General features: G+C 41.7%; 1 protein-coding gene and 1 pseudogene across 1 annotated transcript; one reads left to right on the plus strand and one right to left on the minus strand.

The window, feature by feature from the left end:
• Nucleotides 1-1,688: 1,688 nt before the first annotated feature.
• On the plus strand, nt 1,689-17,314 carry LOC139455528 (uncharacterized). The gene is made up of 4 exons (XM_071237077.1): nt 1,689-1,975; nt 13,734-13,858; nt 14,547-14,665; nt 17,156-17,314. Exons 1-4 carry the CDS (start codon nt 1,700-1,702, stop codon nt 17,266-17,268), a joined length of 633 nt encoding a protein of 210 aa, XP_071093178.1. The 5' UTR covers nt 1,689-1,699; the 3' UTR covers nt 17,269-17,314.
• LOC139455527 (uncharacterized) lies at nt 10,797-12,513 on the minus strand (annotated as a pseudogene).
• Nucleotides 17,315-21,140: the final 3,826 nt, after the last annotated feature.

A 21,140-nucleotide genomic window follows, 5' to 3' on the forward strand; every position in this document is an offset into this window, starting at 1 on the left:
GTAACATGGTGTGTATCATCAACTGTAACACGTTTGGTGTTGTAACATTCTGTTTTATCATTCACTGTAACTCACTTGATGTCGTAACATGGTGTGTGTCATCAACTGTAACACGTTTGGTGTTGTAACATTCTGTTTTATCATTCACTGTAACTCACTTGATGTCGTAACATGGTGTGTATCATCAACTGTAACACGTTTGGTGTTGTAACATTCTGTTTTATCATTCACTGTAACTCACTTGATGTCGTAACATGGTGTGTATCATCAACTGTAACACGTTTGGTGTTGTAACATTCTGTTTTATCATTCACTGTAACTCACTTGATGTCGTAACATGGTGTGTATCATCAACTGTAACACGTTTGGTGTTGTAACATTCTGTTTTATCATTCACTGTAACTCACTTGATGTCGTAACATGGTGTGTATCATCAACTGTAACACGTTTGGTGTTGTAACATTCTGTTTTATCATTCACTGTAACTCACTTGATGTCGTAACATGGTGTGTATCATCAACTGTAACACGTTTGGTGTTGTAACATTCTGTTTTTACATTCACTGTAACTCACTTGATGTCGTAACATGGTGTGTGTCATCAACTGTAACACGTTTGTTGTCGTAACATTATGATTTATCATTCACTGTAACTCACTTGATGTCGTAACATTCTGTTTTATCATCAACTGTAACACACTTGATGTCGTAACATTATGATTTATCATTCACTGTAACACATTTCTGAGCTGTTGTTTTTCTTTGCTGTTGAAAATTGATGGCGGGCAAACCTTTTGCTGTTTTCCCGTTTACAAATACAACAGTGAGCTAATACATACTTTTTTCCAAATTCGTGAAATATTCAGTTTAAATTTAAAGTTCATTCGCACAGACGAGCGAACGCATCAACCAACACAACGCCCCTGTCCCTACTCACGTGTAGCCTAGATGGGAATGTGCTCTGTATACACATGAAACAGGTTCGATCCCCACATAGGTTTGTTTGTTTGTTTATTGGTTAGCGCCGAACAATATTTAATCCATTTGACGCGACCTATACATAATCGAGTCTGGACCAGACAATCCAGTGATTGATATTATGAAAACGATTCACGACCCCGTGTTACGATGACAAGCGATCAACCATATCACCGATCCATTAAGACGCCGGCCTTTGACTAATATACATGTAAAGTCCCCGAAAAGAAATGTTAAATAAGATTGGGAACCCGCGAGGATTAAAGGAGACGAGTTTAGGCTACTTACTGGAGCTGAGAAGGCGGTAAGAACCGAACGGGGTGATTGTTTTATTAAATATATATGTCATACATAGTCTAAAATCAGTTTTCGGATAGCGTAGTGGTTAACGCGTTCGCTCGTCACGCCGAAGACCAGGGTTCGATAACCCACATGGGTACAATGTGTGAAGCCCATTTCTGGTATCCCCGGCCGTTATCGCTGGAATATTGCTAAAAGCGTCGTAAAACCATACTCACTCACACAAGTTCACGACATGTCGTAGAAGACCCCTAAAGACAGTAGCAGTTCCACAATTAGTTCATGGTTCACAAGAAAACGATTTCAGGAGACACAAGTTTTACACAGCATTTTCGAGACAATACGGTATGTCGCAAAAGACTTCGTGTATATATAAGCTTAAGACCGTGTCTGCTTCACAAGATACATCCGCTCCCGACAACAATGGACGCTGTAAAGAGCTGTCTGTTTCTTTCGCTGTTGGTGACAGCTGCCGCACAACTATGGATACCTAAGGACGAACCAGGATTTGTTTACAAGGGAAGCAATGCAGACGCCCCGGTAAAGATGGACGTGTTTCTGAATCTGCTGTGTTCAGACAGCAGATTAATTTACGAACCCTTGCTTCAGCTCGCCGACCATTACGGCCAGAACTCCGTGCAGCTCCGCGTGCACATGTTCCCACTACCATATCACACCTACTCGTTTTATGCTGGAAAGGTAAGCTTTGAATAATTACAAAATGTTGTTTTCTGCGAGATATGAGGAGGAATTTTGTTCCATTCGGACTGGCAATGTTTTAAGTTATGGAAAACTTCTTCTTTTTTTAAATGAAAGCCGAGACCATTAAACAGAAATCTATTTTATGGTCTCTGATGAAAGTTCTTGGACATATTTATACGACAACTGTCCTTTCTTTATTTCCATAATGATGATTTATTTTCCACCGATTGCATGTGTTAAACCTTTGACACGATACAGTACAGAAGTTTGGCTAAAAGGTGCAAAAAAAACTATTTTCGAACCTCAAGAGAGAACTTAACAACATGCAAGTAGGCGACCCCAGATAATTCTTTCACTATATATGTGTATTTACCTACATCAAAGAAATCAGCTTTGGTTAAGTATTACAACATGTTTCCCGAAAACCTCCAAAATCAGCCTGTTTGATGCGTAACATAAACGATTAAAAAAAAGTATTCAAGGGTATTTACCAATCCTGATAATAGCGAGCACATGGTCAATGGGTTTGCGGGCGCCTCCTCGGAAAGAAAAATCGTTTTGTTTGCACAACGATTTAACAACAACAGTCCATTCATAGTGACACTACCACCAAGCTGCTTAGCTGTAAGGAAATCCTCGAAAAGAGGCTATATTACTCTTGATCCAGCTTCCGTACGCCTTATTCGGGACTGCCTCCCCAACCAAAAATAAACCAAAGTAGTAAAACTTGGGAAGTTCAAAGATTCGTTTACTAACTGTAATAATTCACACTACACAATACGGCCTTGAATATATCGCTTTGAGTCTTTCGCCTATTCGAGGCAAGCATTGTATTCCAGTATTTAGGGTAACACACCTCGAGAACTCGCAGCTGTAGATGTCGAATGTTCATCTCCAGATTTGCACAGATTTGATACTTGTTCCGTCACAAAATTGCATGAATAATGTTATTGTTGCGAATGTTTTAACCCTTTAAAAACCACCAAATGATCACCATTAACTCAACTTACGTTCATAGAGACTTGGGGCGATCGGGAAGCCCAATGGTTAAAGCGTTCGCTCGTCACGCCGAAGACCCGGGTTCGATCCCAGACATGGGTACAATGTGTGAAGCCCATTTCTGGTGTTCATAGAGACTCACTCATAGAGACTGTCCCAAACCCATACAAACGTTTGATGCAAGGTTTAGCTGTTTCTCTTGCAACATGTACGTTCATGTACGTTTAAAAAATAATATATGCTTTAATATTTTATATCCTTAACTAATATATTAAGAGTTAACCTGAATATCAAGCAGACTGTATGTTGTGTACACTACATAGAACAACAAACTGCGTTCTAATTGAATATTACGTCATGATAAGAGAAATTAATAGAAGTATTACTGATGCACGTAGGAGGTTTTGTATGACGTAATGACGCATGCTGGTGATAACTGTCAGTTAAATACCATCACCCTTAGGCGGTGTACAATTGTAAACACGTCCTTGATAAGGGCATACAGATGTTATCACTTCCCATGTGCGCATGCGTCAGTAGAACAATGCAAGTCTGGTTGAAATCCAACTGCCACGTTCCTTTTAATCAGGTAGCTTCTGTCTCCTATTGATGCCCGATATTGTGAGATTTATATTGAACATCTGGTCTAATTATGGAATTTAGAGAAGCTTATATTTTCGCCACGCAGCGTCACGCCACTTCACCCCCAACGCACACCCCAAGCACGCAAGTATTCTCGCGCACACACACGTACACACACACATACACACTCGCACACACGAACTCATACAGTCACACATTCATTTTCGGTCTCCCAGAGAAGTCAAACGTGACAATGTAAGTGAGAGCGTAGATTTGTATGGGGTAGCTTTGTCCTGGAAGTATTCGATTGTTACTCCAAAGATCCGAGTTTGAGTTTGTTAAGCCTATTCTTGGTGTCCTCCGCTGTGGCTAATTTTTTTCTAAAAGTGGCATTAACCCTCACTCACTCACTCACTCACTCACTCACTCACCCAATTTCACTCACTAGAGGAATAATTCTCAGGTTTGGTAGACGTCAAAACCTAATTTACTCACTACATTGACGTCAGCGTAATTTAATCTTCTCCCTGTTTCCTCAAAATGGCGGGCGTGACGCTAACCAAGGCGGAAGTGGGCAATATCATGACTTTTTTTCTCAGTGTAAATACATACATACTGTATTAAAACATACACGGGGGATCAAAAAGATTTTAGCCTAGCATACACAGAATTGAAATATTATGGTGACTTTTAAAAATGTTTCAACATAATTTCCTTGTACGTCAGTTCAACTATTCAATCCGATGCTACAGCCATTGTGACACTAGCGACATGATGAACGAAAACACCACGTTGAATTTTGCCGCGACGCATCTCTTTCATGCGCAATATTTTAAATACGTTTTGCAATATAATCAACATTCATAGTTCCCTGTAGTTGATTTGTTGTTTAACGTCGCACTCACCAATGTTCAAGTTATATGACGGCGGTCTGCAAACCAGACAATCTGGACCAGACAATCCAGTGATTGCTATCATGAGCATCGATCCACGCAATTGGGATACGATGACATGCATCAACCAAGTCAGCGAGCCTGGCCACCCGATCCCGTTAGTCGCCTCTTGCGACAAGCATAGTCGCCTTTCACGGCAAGCATGGGTTGCTGAAGACTTATTCTATCCCGGATCTTCACGGGGCCGCGGCATGGTACAGGCATGTTAATGGAGTTGAGTGCCATCTATATCCCCCATTACAAGCGACCCTCCCAACAATGTTAGCACATCGGCAAGGATAGTCGCCTTTTGCGTAAAACAACAAACCAACCAACCAAATCAAAAACATTCACCCCCTCACTTTGGACTTATGATAAAATATTTAACTATGCATGTTCACTTGGTAGGCCGGATGAACAAAGACAGAACATGTTTGTCTCAACATCATAATGTAACAGATACAATTTGTTTATGGTGCGGAAATTATTTTTAAAAATGAGAAAATATACTCTAATTGTGTCAAATGTAAGGCAGCATCTTACAAGACACAGAGGGCTGATGTTTATTTAGAGTATGCTGCACTACAACTGAATTCAGATATTTGAACGGTATTTATTTTATCTAATGGTTGTAATATTCGCATTAATGTTATTTTAATAGCGTTTTTATAATAGTTTTTGTTGCGTGTTTGATACGCTGGGATTATATTTGTCTGCGTACTTAATTTTATTTAATACGTGTTTTACGCAAATACGCACGCAGCTTATCTGGAGTTCTGATCAGGGAACTATAATATAGTTTCATATTTCTCAAGAAATCCTACCACATTAATTGGTATTGCAATTGCATTCGTGTCAAACGTCACGTTTGAGTTAATTGTCCAAAATAGTTGCATAATATTTTTTCGATAAAATAGGGCGGGAATACAATGGACTTTCTCCACATGGACCTGGGAAATAGTTTGTCAAATGCACAATAAGTTCATGAGAATTCGACATTGTACAAATACCAATCAGGGGTGAATATGGTTTAACGATTCTTTTAGCAATATCCCAGCAATATCACGACGGGGGACACCAGAATTGGGCTTCACTCATTGTTCCGATTTCGGGAACCGAAGCCGGGTCTTCGGCGTGGTGAGCGAACGCTTTAACCACTAGGCTACCCGATCAACCCTACCATCAGGATTCCAAGCGGGTCACTTCATCATTTAGGCAACCAATTATATGATCAAGTGTGCAACAGTCGACAAGAAACAGTTCTATGGTATACTGTGATATTACAAAAGCGTTTGATGAAGTATCGCATATAGTGGGCCTCTGCATGAAATGAAATGTTGGGGTATAAATGAATGTGGAGTCGTTCAAAGTTTTTGGTTATTTGGGTTTGGTTTTGATTGGGTATCCACAATGTTTAGAGGGTATTCAATTTGTTTACCCACCTGTTTCTTGACATTTGGGTATTTTAACTTGAAAGAAAAATTGTTTCGTAACAATCCCCTTAAATCATTTAAAACTATATGAATAGTAGTACATTCGTCTGCGTCTGCTCGCAACTGCCTCTCAGGGAAGACATTTAAAGGCGCTATTTTTAATCACCAATCAGTGACTGTTAAAGATACAACTTGTACATTGACCACGATGTGCTTTTCAACTGGCCTCTATCAGTGTTTGTCGCACAAGTCTTTCCGAATGTAACTGCCCGTAAGTGAATTTCGCGATCGGCCGATACACGATCATTTTTTCTAACAGTTGTAATATACGCAATCGTTTTATCTAACAGTTGTAATATACGCAATCGTTTTATCTAACAGTTGTTATATACGCAATCGTTTTACCTAACAGTTGTAATATACGCAATCGTTTTATCTAATGGTTGTAATATACGCAATCGTTTTACCCAACAGTTGTAATATACGCAACCGTTTTATCTGACAGTTTCATATGTCTAAAAAAATCCTACAACATTAATTGGTATTGCAATTGCATTTGTGTCAAACGTCACGTTTCAGGTAATTGTCAAAAGTAGTTGCATCATATTTTGTTCGGGAATATGGCGGGAATACAATCGACTTTCTCCACATGTACCTGGGGAAATAGTTTGTCAAATGTAGAGAGGTCAAAAGTCAATATCACGAGACAGAAAAATGTCACCTAGATGTTCAGTGTTAAGGTTTCTCAAAAAGTGCTAATGCCTTTGTCATTATACCAGTGAAGATCCGGGATAGAATAGGTCTTCAGCGACCCATACTTGCCGTAAAAGGCGACTACGCTTGTCGTAAGAGGCTTCTAACGGGATCGGGTAGTCAGGCTCGCTGACTTGGTTGATGCATGTCATCGATCCCAATTGGGTGGATCGATGCTCATGATGTCAATCACTGGATTGTCGATTATTTACAGACCGCCGTCATATAGCTGGAATATTGCTCCCCTAAAAAAACCGCTTTGAATGCGTTTAAAGTACATTAGACATGTTTGGTATATTTATTTATAAATATATTTGATGTCGAACCTTTATATCATTCACTGGGTGTTGTGATTTACCATATAAGTCACGGGTCCAATGTACCTCGAGTGATCCTGCTACAACTTAAAGTGTTAATCTGTCCAGAGACCATCTGAGTCGTCATAACTACAGTAGACTACGGTTAAAACGAACACGGATATAACGAACTTACTTTTTGGCCCCGGCTATTTGCTGTAGTTATGCTGTATATATACTTATAATGAGCTACGGTTATAACGAAATAAATTTAGTAGTACCTGTGAGTTCGTTATAACCGTAGTTTACTGTACATAGAGATTGGGCCGAGCACAATCGTTTGCATGTAAATAAAATATGGTTAAACTAACGTTACCAAATTTGGTGATACTTTAAATAAATGTTTGATACCATACAATAAGCAAAGGGCCATTGACCTGAGACAGTGTATTGTCTCAATTCCACAAGACACCCTTACACAGCCACACTCAGCTATCAGACAGCTAACGATGTTACTATATTTAGCAATCGCTAAAGGGTTTCGTTGCTAATTATAAATAAGCGAATATCCAAAACGTCACTTGATATGTGATAAGAAATTCTTAGTCCGAATTGTATATCTCGAGATGCAATGGGTTCCCATTATGTTATACTAAGAATTTTGTTCAGATATTATACTAATATTTTGTTAGGAATTATGCTTAGACTGTTTGTGGATTGATAATTCACATTTTTTTTTATCTAAGAACTTGTATTATATACATATATGAGAAAAATGTAAAATTATGTATCCAGTGCTGAAACGGGGGGGGGGCAGTAGAGTCGATTGTAGATCGTGCAACAGTTTGTAACAACCCCGGTGGGAATGTTCCTTTAGGAATGCCAGTGTTGTAGTACTGTTTAGCAGATATAATTAGCAGCAGGTGGACGTGCACTGACCTCGCCATTCATTCACACTGATAGGCGTGAAACATTAGCCCATTGTTGAAAATACTTGTGGAAATATATCCGAGAAAATTCGGTTAACGTATCTATGACAGTTTGTCTAATTGACAACATGTCCGGTTTAATTAATACAATCTCCATTGTATGTGATTAGAGTAGTGTCCTTATCAGCTTACTGACCGAAAGGGGAAAAGCTGTATTTGTCGACGTTCATCAGCTGATGAAGACAGTGCCTCACGTGTGCAAATTTCATGATGCGCGAAGCCTAAATCATAGCCTAAATCGATGTCACTCTCAGTTTTCCCTAATTATTTTTAATGTTATTTTTAGACATTGAGGAATTCCCCTAAAGTAGTTCCGTATGTCTGCGCGCGATTGACAACGTAATCACGTGACATACTGACGTTCATCGGGAAATGAACGACAGTCAGCTTGGTAGTGTTCATCTAGGCGAGGTCACCCGTTACTGTCAATATTTGTCAATGACAGACGAACCGTACATAGTTATGAAATATGCCATCGACGTAAAAAACAGATTGCGAAAGTTTTGCATGGTAAAGGTGAAGTGAGGTGAAATGGGGTTGACGTCGCGATCAAGATTATTGAACCTATCAAGCGATGTGCATACAAGTGTGTGCGTGTGTCCGTTCGTTCGTGCGTGCGTGCTTGTACAAGCTCGGTTGGTTTGTTGTTTAACGCCGCACTCAGCAATATTCCAGCTATATGACGGCGGTCTCTAAAATAGTCGAATCTGGACCAGACAATCCAGGGATTGATATCATGAGCATCGATCCACGCAATTGGGATCGATGATATGCACCAACCGAGTCAGCGAGCCTGACCACCCGATCCCGTTAGTCGCCTCTTACGACAAGCATAGTCACCTTTTACGGCAAGCATGGTTTGCTGAAGACCTATTCTACACAAGTTCGGACTAATGCTGGTTTTATAGCACTATGCTGCAGTTAAACATGAATACCGCACTCAGACACCCTGTAGACTCCGAGATCCGAGCTGACCAATCCTTGTTTTATCCCTCTAATGCCGGGCGCAAGTCACGGTAACAACAAGTACCATCTTTTAAAGTCTTTCGGTTTGACGCGACCGGGGATTGAACCAACCACCTTCCGCTCTACATTCAGACGTTCTATCTACTTGACCACCGAGGCGGTGAGCATCGTAAAAATGATGGCAGGCTTACATTGCCTTTAGATAATTGACCCGAGGTAAGAACTACTATCAGAGGACCGCATCCGTGGTCAAGTGGTAGAGCGTCCGCCCGGAGAGCGGAAGGTCTGGGGTTTGATCCCGGCCGCGTCATACCAAAAGACGTTAAAAGATGGTACTTGTTGTTACCCTGTCTGTTACCCTCGGCATTAAGGTGCTAAAACAAGGACTGGTCGGCTCGGAGTCAGTATACTGTGTCTGAGTGGGGTATTCATGTTAAACTGCGGCATGGTATCTCAGTGGGCTAGCACTATAAATCGGCATCAGTCCGGACTAGTACAAGCAGCCACACAAACACACACACGTACATGCACGTCGCTATATAAGTGCAATAATCTTGGACGCGACGTTAAACCCCATTTCACCTCACCTACTACCATGATAAACAATTGAGTGAGTGAGTATGGTTTTACGCCGCTTTTAGAAATATTGCAGCAATATCACGGCGGGGGGCACCAGAAATGGGCGTCACACATTGTACCCATGTCGGGAATCGAACCCGGCTCTTCGGCGTGACGAGCGAACGCGTTAACCACTGGGCTACCTGACCGCCCCCATGAGAAACAACCGACAGTGGGGTAAGATAGTACACCATCAGCTAGGTTGTACGTTGAAACCGTTATTGGTTGCCCCTTACGACCATCATCCGCATTGGCCACATTCTCACCCGGGCCCCGTTCTATTAAACGATCGTAGCACTAAATCGTAAGTCCCGGCTAGGTTTACGTTGAAACCATCCGATCCTCATTGGTTGCCCCGGACGACCGTCATCCGGCTTTGGAGACATTCTCACCCGCGCCCCGTTCCATTAAACGATCGTAGCACTAAACTTTAAGCCCCACATTTTAACTTAACGTAGAGTTGCCATCATCGTTACAAGTTTCGTTAGTCCCATCACCTGACGTGCGATCGTCATTGCACTTATTGTAAGTCCCATACTTAAACCGAGTCACATGCTAGGACATAATTCGGATGACATTTGGACAGTTAATTGTATTTTTGTGTGAAACATGTCACCAAATGGTTTGGTTATGCCTTTTTATACGTCATGATTTTAGTATGATTCAGAAGAGGGAACCTCTGGTTCCGCAAATGCGTAATTTTTCTAAAGGCTTCCCTGATATTTTTGTATGATTGATGGCGTAAAACAACATTCACTCGGTTTCCATTCAGTAAACGGTAGCATAGCAGCTGAAAGGGTGAGACAACTCTCCACTGTACATGCGTGTCCTGGCAATATCACGGTGTCGATAGATGTTAACAAGCACCAGTTTATCTTGGACAGCGCCGTCATTAGAGCGAGTGAGTGAGTGAGTGAGTTAGGTTTTACGTCGCTTTTAGCAATATTCCAGAAATATCACGACAGGGGACACCAGAAATGGGCTTACACATTGTACCCACTTCGAAAATTGAACCCCGGTCGTCGGCATTGCGAGCGAACGCTTTAACCACGAGGTGACCCCACCGTCGTCCATTCCAACACATACAGAAATAACAAAAGCCGATCTTTTTTCAGCAGTGAAGTGTATTATTCTTACTGATTGAAATTAGGAGTTCATAGTTTACCAAAATGTCGAATTACAATGCTACACGCAGGCAGGCAGGCAGGCAGGCACGCACGCACGCACACGATTTTATGAGTCTTAATTCATTAACGCATCTTCCGGGTCTGCTTTGTAACAGAAACAAGCTTGGTTGTTCGGATTGGTGTCTGGGCAGGAATTTGACCCTGCTTTGAATCTTCAGCCATAAGTCGGCCACCGTTCTTTGACATGTCCTTGTTTTCTTTTGTGACCTTGACCTTGATCAGGCTGTCCCCTGAAGCGAGGAGGTCCGACTTGGCAGATGAGGCATTGTTTAGACCTTTGTTCTTAGATCGTCCCGTGTAGGGTCTGTGTGCCTTCTTCGGCTGAACTGGAGGAGCCACGGAGGGAAGACTGGGCTGTGTCTTGCCGGGAGTCTGACAGGTCAGAGGAGCAGTGTGGCGCTGGAGGGAAGCCAGTTCATGCACAACAAGCTGATGGTGTGACTTCAGCTGCTTTAGCTCTTCCTCCAGCTTCTTCCTCTGTTCCCCCTCCGCCTTCTTCTCCGTCTCCCACATTCCCGCCAGCTCCTCCAGTGTTTTCTTCACTTCCCGGAGCTCAGCCTGCTCCATTGTGAAACTGAGTTTATAGTTATAATAGTCTAGTCGGAACTGTTATCTTTCAGCCTCGGCCTTCAGCCGCAACTCTCTCTCATGGCTCACTTCTCGCCTCTGTCGTTCATTCTCTTCTAGGAGTTTCTTGTTCTCATTGAAGAGATGATCAAGAAGGCTGAAGAAGAAATATGTTAACGTTTAGAACATAATGTTTAAAGTTATTCCGCTTTCCGGATGTGTACAACCGCAGAACCAAGAACGAACAATTCCCAATCTACGTGCATAACAAAGTACATGTACTAAAACTTATTACCTCGAGACTTGATCTGGAAAAGAATCCTAAAGAGGTGAGGTAAAATGAGGTTAAAGTCGCTTTCAAGATTATTGCACGTTTAAAGCGACATGCATGAGCGTGCGTGCGTGCGTGCGTGCGTACGTGCGTACGTGAGGCTGCTTGTACTATTGTCAAATGACGGGTGCTCACCCTTTTGTGCCCACCGGGTGTCATCACTGACATTCAGTAACCCACGCATATAATTTTCACAGCTATTTAGCCTTTTTACGCCAAATGGAATCTTGTTTCGTGGGATAATCGAGACTGGTTACTCTCTTGCGTTGAGGTTTTATATTTATAGTGAAACCGTCCGAGATACTATGCCGCAGTCTTTAACATGACAAATACCCGACACAGACTTTTTATACTAACTCCGCAGGTAGGGCAACAACAAGTACCATCTTTTGACGTATTTTGGTATGGTGGGGACGGGAATGGAACCCCTGGCCCGCTCTCTGGGTAGACGCGAGAGGCGGTCGAAAACAATCAAGAACGAGGTACATGAAAGCTGTGCTTACCTTTCCTCCAAATCTCCGACTTGGGATTTTAAGTCCATATATTGAACTGTAAACAAACAAGGAACAGTGTATACATATTTCGACGGCATACCTCCGTTGTGTAAAAACGGTTTGCTTTCAATCACATCTTGTTGACAATGTGCTAAATCTTAAATTGACAAAACATTTATCGATTTTTACAACAGCGGAAAATACGTCACGCAGATCAAGTATTTCGAGTATTTCCTGTTGGATTTATGAGAATACACGTGCAGCGTACCAAGTAAATATTCCTTTTGTGCCTGTGTAACGTTTGATGGGTTAGATTCGCCCCGGCCGCCTCGGGAATGGGGGAGAGAAGCTGCCGACGTTTCAGCTGTTCTTGTGGCAACACGATCATCTGGAATACAATATGTATGTAAATGTGAAACTACAGACTGGTGCCATGTGTCTACACAAGCTATGATGTTTAAATTTTAACACTGAAACAGATTAATGTTTTTGAAAAATACAGTGGAACCTCGTTGTGTCGAATTTTATGCTTATTTGGATACGTAGGACTCCCAAATAAGTTCGAGATAGTCGGGAATTGACACATCCAGTTCGATAGATCCGAGTTTGAATGGTGATAAATATAGTAGGAATTAGCTGTGACCGGAAGGTGAGTTCGAGACAACCGTGAATTCGACACAGCCAAGTTCGACACAACGAGGTTCGGCTGTAATAATGTGGCTGATAACTTTTATTTATTGTTTCTCCAGACAACATCCATCCTACAAGACAATTAAGATAATCGTAACAAATAATCAACGCAAGTTATCTCCCTTACCTTATAGACTTGGGCAAGTATCTTTGTGATGAAGTAAGACACTCAACAACAACAAACAACGAAGTTTCGGATGAGCACTGAATGTACGTCTGTTCACTGTGATATCGTGAAGGCGACTGCATGGCTGTGCGAATAAGACGTTGTCATAGAACCATTCTATGACGTCATCTCATTGTTATTGTCTATGACGTCATCGGAACAGACGCTATTTTCCCTAAGGACAAAAACTCTGTTTTTGTAAGGATGTAAGCGATGACACACTCCATGGCAGTGATGACGTAGCTTTACAAGGTTGACCGCAAGGGAGTCTGGGTGGTAGAGAAAACCATGGCCTGTTCATGGGTCACGTTATTGGAGCCGATGGAGGTCAATGTGATGATGGTTGTGAAGACTGATGAATGAATGATATACAATATAAGTAATGCATTCTTCGTGTTCCAAAATAAATATATATGTTTAGGTAAAAAAACATGACATTAAATGAGTTCTGACCAACATCTCAAAATGTCAACTGTCACACTGAATAAGAGACGGATACAAACAAAATAATATCGCAGTGATGTTGATGATATCGCAATGTTATTATTGAAGTCCAAAAACACGACATTAGTTTCGGACTAATGCTGGTTTTAAACCTAGCCCACGGAGATACTATGCTGCAGTTTAACATGAATACCCCACTCAGATGGGGATACAAACAAAATAATTTCGCAGTGATATTAATGATATCGCAAACTCAGTCATTTTACGTGCATCGTTGTTATTATTTTCGTATTTACTTTTTCGAACAGGGCGCATTTGTGTTTGAGCATCTGACAGGGCGAAGCCCGTTTGACTGGTTCTCAGCTGTGTTTGAGCGGAAAGACAACTTTGTAAACAGCGCGACAATCAACGAAACAACAGCTGACGTTATAAGGTTAGTGGGCGTTTATTATAGAATTTCATGTCATGGTCCGATGTTAAATCCGAACGTCAATTTAATGACCACTAAGAGTGCAATGTCTCACCACCGTGATACGGCTGCAATGTTGCTAAAATAGGTGTAAAACCTACTTACTCACTCATACACTGGTGATTACGAAGGTTAGAAATGTGTTGTAGATTAACAGCTGTGTCAACATTGTTTTGTTGCCCGTAAAGATCCGGGGTAGAATAGGTCTTCAGCAACCCATACTTGCCGTAAAAGGCGACTATGCTTGTCGTAAGAGGCGACGAGCGAGATCGGGTGGTCAGACTCGCTGACTTGGATGATGCATGTCATCGATTCCAATTGCGTGGATCGATGCTCATGATGTCAATCACTAGATTGTCTGGTCCAGACTCGATTATTTACAGACCGCAGTCATATAGCTGGAATATTGCTGAGTGCAGCGTTAAACAACAAACAAACAAACAAATTCAGTTTTAACACTTAAGTTTTTCTAATATAAATATACAAATGTATGTTTGTATTTGCGTCGTAGCGGATTTTGCTTTTGTCTGCAAGCGTTCCTTAAACTCCAAAGGTTTTACAATTATTTCTACGAAAACATGTATGACATTATTGAATATGCCTTTTAATAATACGTAAAGGAACTCTTAGAGATATATTTAACTAATTTCAGCAAGTTTGCCGACATAGCATCCTCGATGGGGATGGAGAGGGGAGTATTCTCGCAGCTGATGCTGACGTACAACACACAGGAGAAGGACGCACGTGTTGCTTGGAAGTACGGTGCTTCACGTGAGTGTACTCATACACCTCAAGACTTTTTATTGTACAAAAACACCCTTTCAACATGATTATGGTTATGCATATAAAAAATGCACCAAGACGTGATGACAAAACATGACTTATGATTAGGCCATCCATATTTTTTATGTTTTTCATCTCCAACCTCAACCAGTAAGAGAGCGGGCGGGCCAAATAAGATAAAAAAAATTAATAAAAAAATTAAAGTGGTTTTTTTTTTACTTATTGTGTGAGTTATTTTATGACAATTTAAAGTTTAAAACACTTGCTACCAGTCTCCTGTAACAAATTCCTAGTAAACGTAACTGAAGACAGATCAGGCCGATCTATTTGTTTTTCATGGGTGTACAATAAGAACAGTATTTTTATTATCACATCGGGGCATAATGTTCTCCATTTCAGGGAAAATTTAATTCGAAAATGTTTTTATTATTTCACGTCGGAATAAAATTCAAGGCGGGCGGGGGATGGAAAATTCAGAAAAAATACGGGCAGCCTTATACAAACCCTGAGGTTATTTACAATGTACATCAGTGTATATTTGCAGGATAATGGTATCTGAATACAATTATTACATGGATGTAAATACCATCCAGAAGTACCCAGATTGGGCTATTACATAGGTCTCAGATCCGTGACGATCCGGGGTAGAACAGGTCTTCAGCAACCCATGCTTGCCGTTAAAGGCGACTAACTGGATCGGGTGGTCAGGAGTGCTGGCTTGGTTGATGCATGTCATCGATCCCAATTGTGTGGATCGATGCGCATGATGTTAATAACTGGATTGTCTGGTCCAGACTCGATTATTACAGACCGCCGTCATATAGCTGGAATATTGCTGAGTGCGGCGTTACACTTGCAACAAACCAACCAACATAGGTCTCAGCTGAAACATGTGAAAAATTGTGTGCCTTGAGTGAATGAGTGAGTGCGAGAAGGAGTAGGGTGGTCTTAGATATCTGTATCTTTGGTTAAACCCAAGTGCACGGGATTGGTGCTGGTTTTTACGCCGCTTTTAGCAATATTCCAGCAATATCACGGCGGGGGTCACCAGAAATGGGCTTCACACATTGTACCCATATCGGGAATCGAACCCGGGTCTTCGGCGTGACGAGCGAACGCTTTAACCACTAAGCTATCCGACCGCCCTGGTGCTGACAAACCTAGAAACGTGATCAGGACCAACGGGGATTCGAAGTGTGTTAGAGAGTGTGAGGGACTGGGTGAGTGAGTGAATGAGTGAAAGGATGAGTGAGTGCGAGGGTGAGTGAGCGGATGAGTAAGATATAGAGTGGGTGAGTGAGTGAATGAGTGGGTGAGAGAGTCAGACCCCCGCCTTGTCTGGAACCTGCCCCTGTATATACATACCTGCAGTGGTATACATTGGCTTTTAACAATTCCAGCATCACCTGGCTTAGGTGACCAAGCAAAGACTTCACATGTTGCGGCCATGTATGTGCCTCAAGTTGTTGTTTTGTTTGTCTTTTACTCTTTTCGGATAGTGCTCATTGCTATATAGCTGAAATTCTGCCGATGAGACGTTAAATTTTGAATCACTCACTTCTTCTTCTAGTCGTCTGCGTGGCGACCGAACAGTGAGTGAGTATGGTTTTACGCCGCTTTAGCTATATTGCAGCAATATCACGACGGAGAACACCAGAAATGGGCTTCACACATTGTACCCGGGTCTTCGGCGTGACGAGCGAACGCTTTAACCACTAGGCTACCCGACTGCCCCGGCGATAGAACACTATAATCTGCTCGTCACGCAGAATACCAAGATGCCAAACACAACAAACAAGAACTTAGTATTTCTAGATTTGGTATACAGTACAGTCCATATGAGCAGTATCTATGATTATTGAAGTGCTTTGTGTTGGAGTCGCTAGATGGCCGAAATAATGCCGATGCCGCGTTAAATTTTCACACACTCACTCACTTTGTGTAGGTGGTATCTGATTTGCATGAAAAATGAGTTTGAGTGAGTGAGTGAGTGAGTGAGAATCTGGATGAAAAGGTGTCAATGTGTTTGTTTAGTATCGCAGCCATCATTACTCAAGCTGTTATATATGTAAGAGTGAGTGAGTTGGGTTTAACGCCGCTTTTTGACAGTATTCAAGTTATATCACGGCGTTACTGCTTAATGGGGGGGGGGGGGAAAGCCCGAAGTAATGCAGGTCTCAGACGTTTACCACATCAGTGAAACCCACGTGCAAACTTAGAAACATAATCGGGGCGAACCGGGATTCGAACCCACAATCATAGGTTTCTGGCGTGCTCAAGGGACGCAACTCTGCACAGCGAATCGCGGCGCCTTGGACGACTGGGCCACTCGTGCCCCCTTTTAAGTAATAAAGTTCTTGAATGAAAAATCAGTTTAGTTGGAAGCGCTCTTAAAATCTGAAGAAATAATTAACTGTATTTATTTTATATATATATATATTATTTAATTGTGCAACCTGATGGTGTTTTCATCTCCAGGCGGCATCCATTCCACGCCTATGGTACTTGTCAACCGTGTACTTGTCCAGGTGAGTCGCCCGGAGTCCCTTGCATTGGAAGACTGGCGGGCAATTGTGGACCAGTTATTGTAGCGGGTGTATGTTTGCTGTGTGAGGCAATAAATATATTTGTCACTGCTTATGTCCTTCACCTTTTTCAGTGTTTCATAATTGAAAATTCCTTGAATATTATATGATATTTTTTGTCAGTGACTTCATTGTATCTTTAAAAAAACCTCTTTGGTGTTGTGTATAAAGAGCTTCAGTGCGGAGAGCTGAAGGTCGGTGAGTTGATCCCTGGCCGCTCCATACTAAAAAAACGTTAAAAGATGGCACTTGTTATCCTGCCCGGCGTTCTGCATTGAGGGGATGAAACAAGGACTCATCCATGTTAAAGTGCGGTATGTTGCGGTTGCGGGCTAGTACTATAAAACCGGTCTTAGCCAGGACTAGTGCAAGTAGCCAAACGCAAACACAAACGTGCATTAATCTTCACCTTGTCCTCATTGTATTTTATGAGCCTGACCTATTGGTATTCACTTCGTGGGTGGGAAACCGAACAGTAGGTCTTCTGTATTTAAAAGCGAAATATATTTTCACTCCACTTCTCATGGAAACGAACAACAGAATGAGCTAAATGTGGGCTCGATTGAGCGATCCGGGGATTGGCACTACGGAGTTACCTCCCTTACACCACCACGCAATTCCATTTTACTCTTTGTACGATAGATTACCCCCCTTTGACCAGCACGCCACACACGTGAATCACGCGAAGTCTCCCTCATCAGGGATCTTGGTAAAGTTCTTATTAAAATAAAATGATTCACCATCCATGCGGCTGCCATGTAAATTTGTGTTTGTTTTTCAAAACTTGAAGTGTATCTGTACTATCTTGTAGAGGCAACACAGCCAGTCAGATAACCACCACACATGATGTAACAAACCCCAGACAATCAAACCTGAATTAAGGGAAGTACGGAAATGACATCATGTTCATTTTGAGTTGACGATTTTCTCAGCACATCTTGGGTATACGGTGTAACGATTCGTGTAATAAGAACGCCGTGCGTGAGCGGAGTGCTTTATTCATTATAGGATACAGCGTTTTCAGAGTGGATGTGTTTCGAGTTCTAGCATGTGTGGCATTGCCATTGGCCCAAAGTGTTTTACTGCTCAGGCATAATGACAAATGTTGAACTGTTAAATTAATTTTACCACACACACTGTCTGTCTGTCTGTCTGTCTGTCTGTCTCTCTCTCTCTCTCTCTCTCTCTCTCTCTCTCTCTCTCATGTCTCACTGTCTCTAACTGTGTCCTCCGTTCATTTTTCATATCTCACTGTTTCACTCCGTTTATTTGTCAATATCTAGATGTTTCTCTCTCCGTTCATGTGTCATATTTCTCTTTCTCTCTCCGTTCATTTGCCATATCTCTCTCTCTCTCATTCTCTCTCTCCGTTCATTTGTCATCTCTCTCTCTCTCTCTCTCTCTCTCTCTCTCTCTCTCTCTCTCTTCTCTCTCTCCGTTCATTTGTCATATCTCACTGTCTCTAACTGTGTCTCCGTTCATTTGTCATACATCACTGTCTCTCTCTCCCTCTCCGTACATTTGTCTTATCTCTCTGTTCTTTTGTAACACATCTCTCTCTCCCTATCCCTCTCTTCCCCCCCCCCCCCTCCCCCCCCCCCCCCCCCCATTCTCGCTCACGCTCCTTCCTTCATGGTTAACAAGCAGCTAAAGACGCGGCTGCCCAAAGTACCGCAATTCATGCCTATCTAAATGCCATCTGAACAGTAAGCGCTGTGTCCACTCAAACGTTAACCTTATTTCGCTAAGGTGAGCTTCCGAACCTCGCTTCTTTACTCTCCCTATTACGTTCAAAGGGGGTAACAACCTGCTCTAAAGATATCCAATAATTACATTTTATTCAAGAAATCAAACCTCAACAGCCAAACCTTTTAAATTACGGCGTTCAACCTAATAAAACCCTGCTTTGGTGCACTTTGATGGATATCAAGTGATTAATTCAAGAACATGCACCTTCCTGCCAAGTCCACAGATTGTCTAATCCTCACGGAAACATCCGATGTTTCCCGAATGTAAACATCACTGAGAGCATTCAGACTGTCAACATTATTGATTGTGCGCCTTGGTGTTGACTGATCGAGTTTCCCCTCTAATGAACTGGTTCTTTTGACGGCCGCGTGAGTGATTCGTCTGGTTTATTGACCACCGTAGGTTAGTACTACAGGCTAATTGAACGACAGCCATAACTTCTGCTGATAACCCCAACAGGGTTCCATACTTTATTGACAAATGACCATGTTGGTGAGAGCTGTTATTGATCAAACGTTTGAAGATGCATTGATCCCATGATTATTTGACAAAATGTTTCATACTGGAATTAACAGTAAATACATTGAAACAATAAATGATATTGACATTTACATTCACAATTCACTGCTTTTAGACATACATGTACGCAAGACAGGTTTTGTATATTTATTTACGTAATTGTATAATAATAATTATTATTATTATCATCATCATCACCATCATCATCATTATTATTGATGACGATGATGATGATGATAGAAACAATGCCTATATTGATGACGGTCATGATGACGATGATGATGATGATAGAAACAATGCCTATATTTTGTGGCTTGGATGACATGCATAGTAGTGATATAATTGAGTGAGTGAATGTTGTTAACTGCCGCAGTCAGCATTATTATAGGTACAACACGGCGGCCTTTCAGTGATCGAATCTGGGACAGGCAAACCGGTCGCATAGGCATGAAAAGCAACCACCAGGTTAATATGATAATCAATCAGCAAGGCAAGACATTTTAACCACCCGATACTCATTTTAGTATCTTGAAGATCCGGGGTAGAGTAGTAGTAGAGTTTGTTTGTTATATAACGCCGCACTCAGCAATATTCCAGATAAATGACGGCGGGCTGTAAATAATTTGGTCTGGACTAGACAATCAAGTGGTTGATATCATGAACATCGATCCACGCAATTGGGATACGATGACATGCATCAACCAAGTCAACGAACATGACCACTTATTACGACAAGCATGGGTAGCTGAAGACCTATTCTAACCCATATCTTCACGGGTTGCAGTATTACCTTAGATGTTTATCTAATACAGACTATTTAATAATACACAATTTTTAGTTTGCGACATGCGTATCTACATTACGTAAGTAATAATACATTATTATAGTTAGTTTCCTTCCGATAAGTCGGAGTACTGATATGATGAAGTCTGATTAGGACGAATAAAATCATCACCTTTACTCGTATACATTACTTTTTTGTTTGTTGTATAATGCCACACTCACCCAATATTCAAGCTTTATGGATGAGTGAGTATGGTTTTACGCCGCTTTTAGCAATATTCCAGCATCTCCAATCGGTTGTGTCTACATTTCGAGTATACTTTTTCTACGAAGTCTTCACAGAGCGTAATACGACTCTTGCTCAAAAATTGTTTGATCAGAATTAGCGAAAATATACGATAGACATTATGATAGCGAATCTCACCCGAGTATCTTTTGATATCAAATATATTGATCAGTTGATAAAAGTGGATAAGCTCCGAGGCTTGCCCAGAAATGGGCTTCACACTTTGTACCCATGTCGGGAATCGAACCCGGGTCTTCGGCGTGACGAGCGACCGCTTTAACCACAAGGCTACCTGGCCGAACCTCAATCTATATGACTGAGGCATGTAATTAATCGAGGCTGGACCGGACAAACTGGTGACTGATGAGCAACGATGACAGGTCATGGAGATACGATGACACGTGATCAAACCAAGTCTGCGTCATACCAAAAGACGTTAAAAGATGGTACTTGTTGTTACCCTGTCTGGCGCTCGACATTAAGGGGCTAAAGCAAGGACTGGTCGGCTCGGAGTCAGTATACTGTGTCTGAATGGGGTATT

This window comes from Haliotis cracherodii, unplaced genomic scaffold (assembly GCF_022045235.1).
Source record: "Haliotis cracherodii isolate W230 unplaced genomic scaffold, xgHalCrac1.p SCAF_11, whole genome shotgun sequence".
In the NCBI taxonomy this organism is placed as follows: Eukaryota; Metazoa; Mollusca; class Gastropoda; order Lepetellida; family Haliotidae; genus Haliotis; species Haliotis cracherodii.

What these genes read in the sequence shown, in the direction of transcription:
- LOC139455528 (XM_071237077.1), top strand. Translation starts at nt 1,700, where the DNA reads ATGGACGCTGTAAAGAGCTGTCTGTTTCTTTCGCTGTTGGTGACAGCT. An exon ending in ACAACAGCTGACGTTATAAG is followed by an intron (nt 13,859 to 14,546) that starts GTTAGTGGGCGT and finishes AACTAATTTCAG; the next exon opens with CAAGTTTGCCGACATAGCAT. An exon ending in TTGGAAGTACGGTGCTTCAC is followed by an intron (nt 14,666 to 17,155) that starts GTGAGTGTACTC and finishes TTTCATCTCCAG; the next exon opens with GCGGCATCCATTCCACGCCT.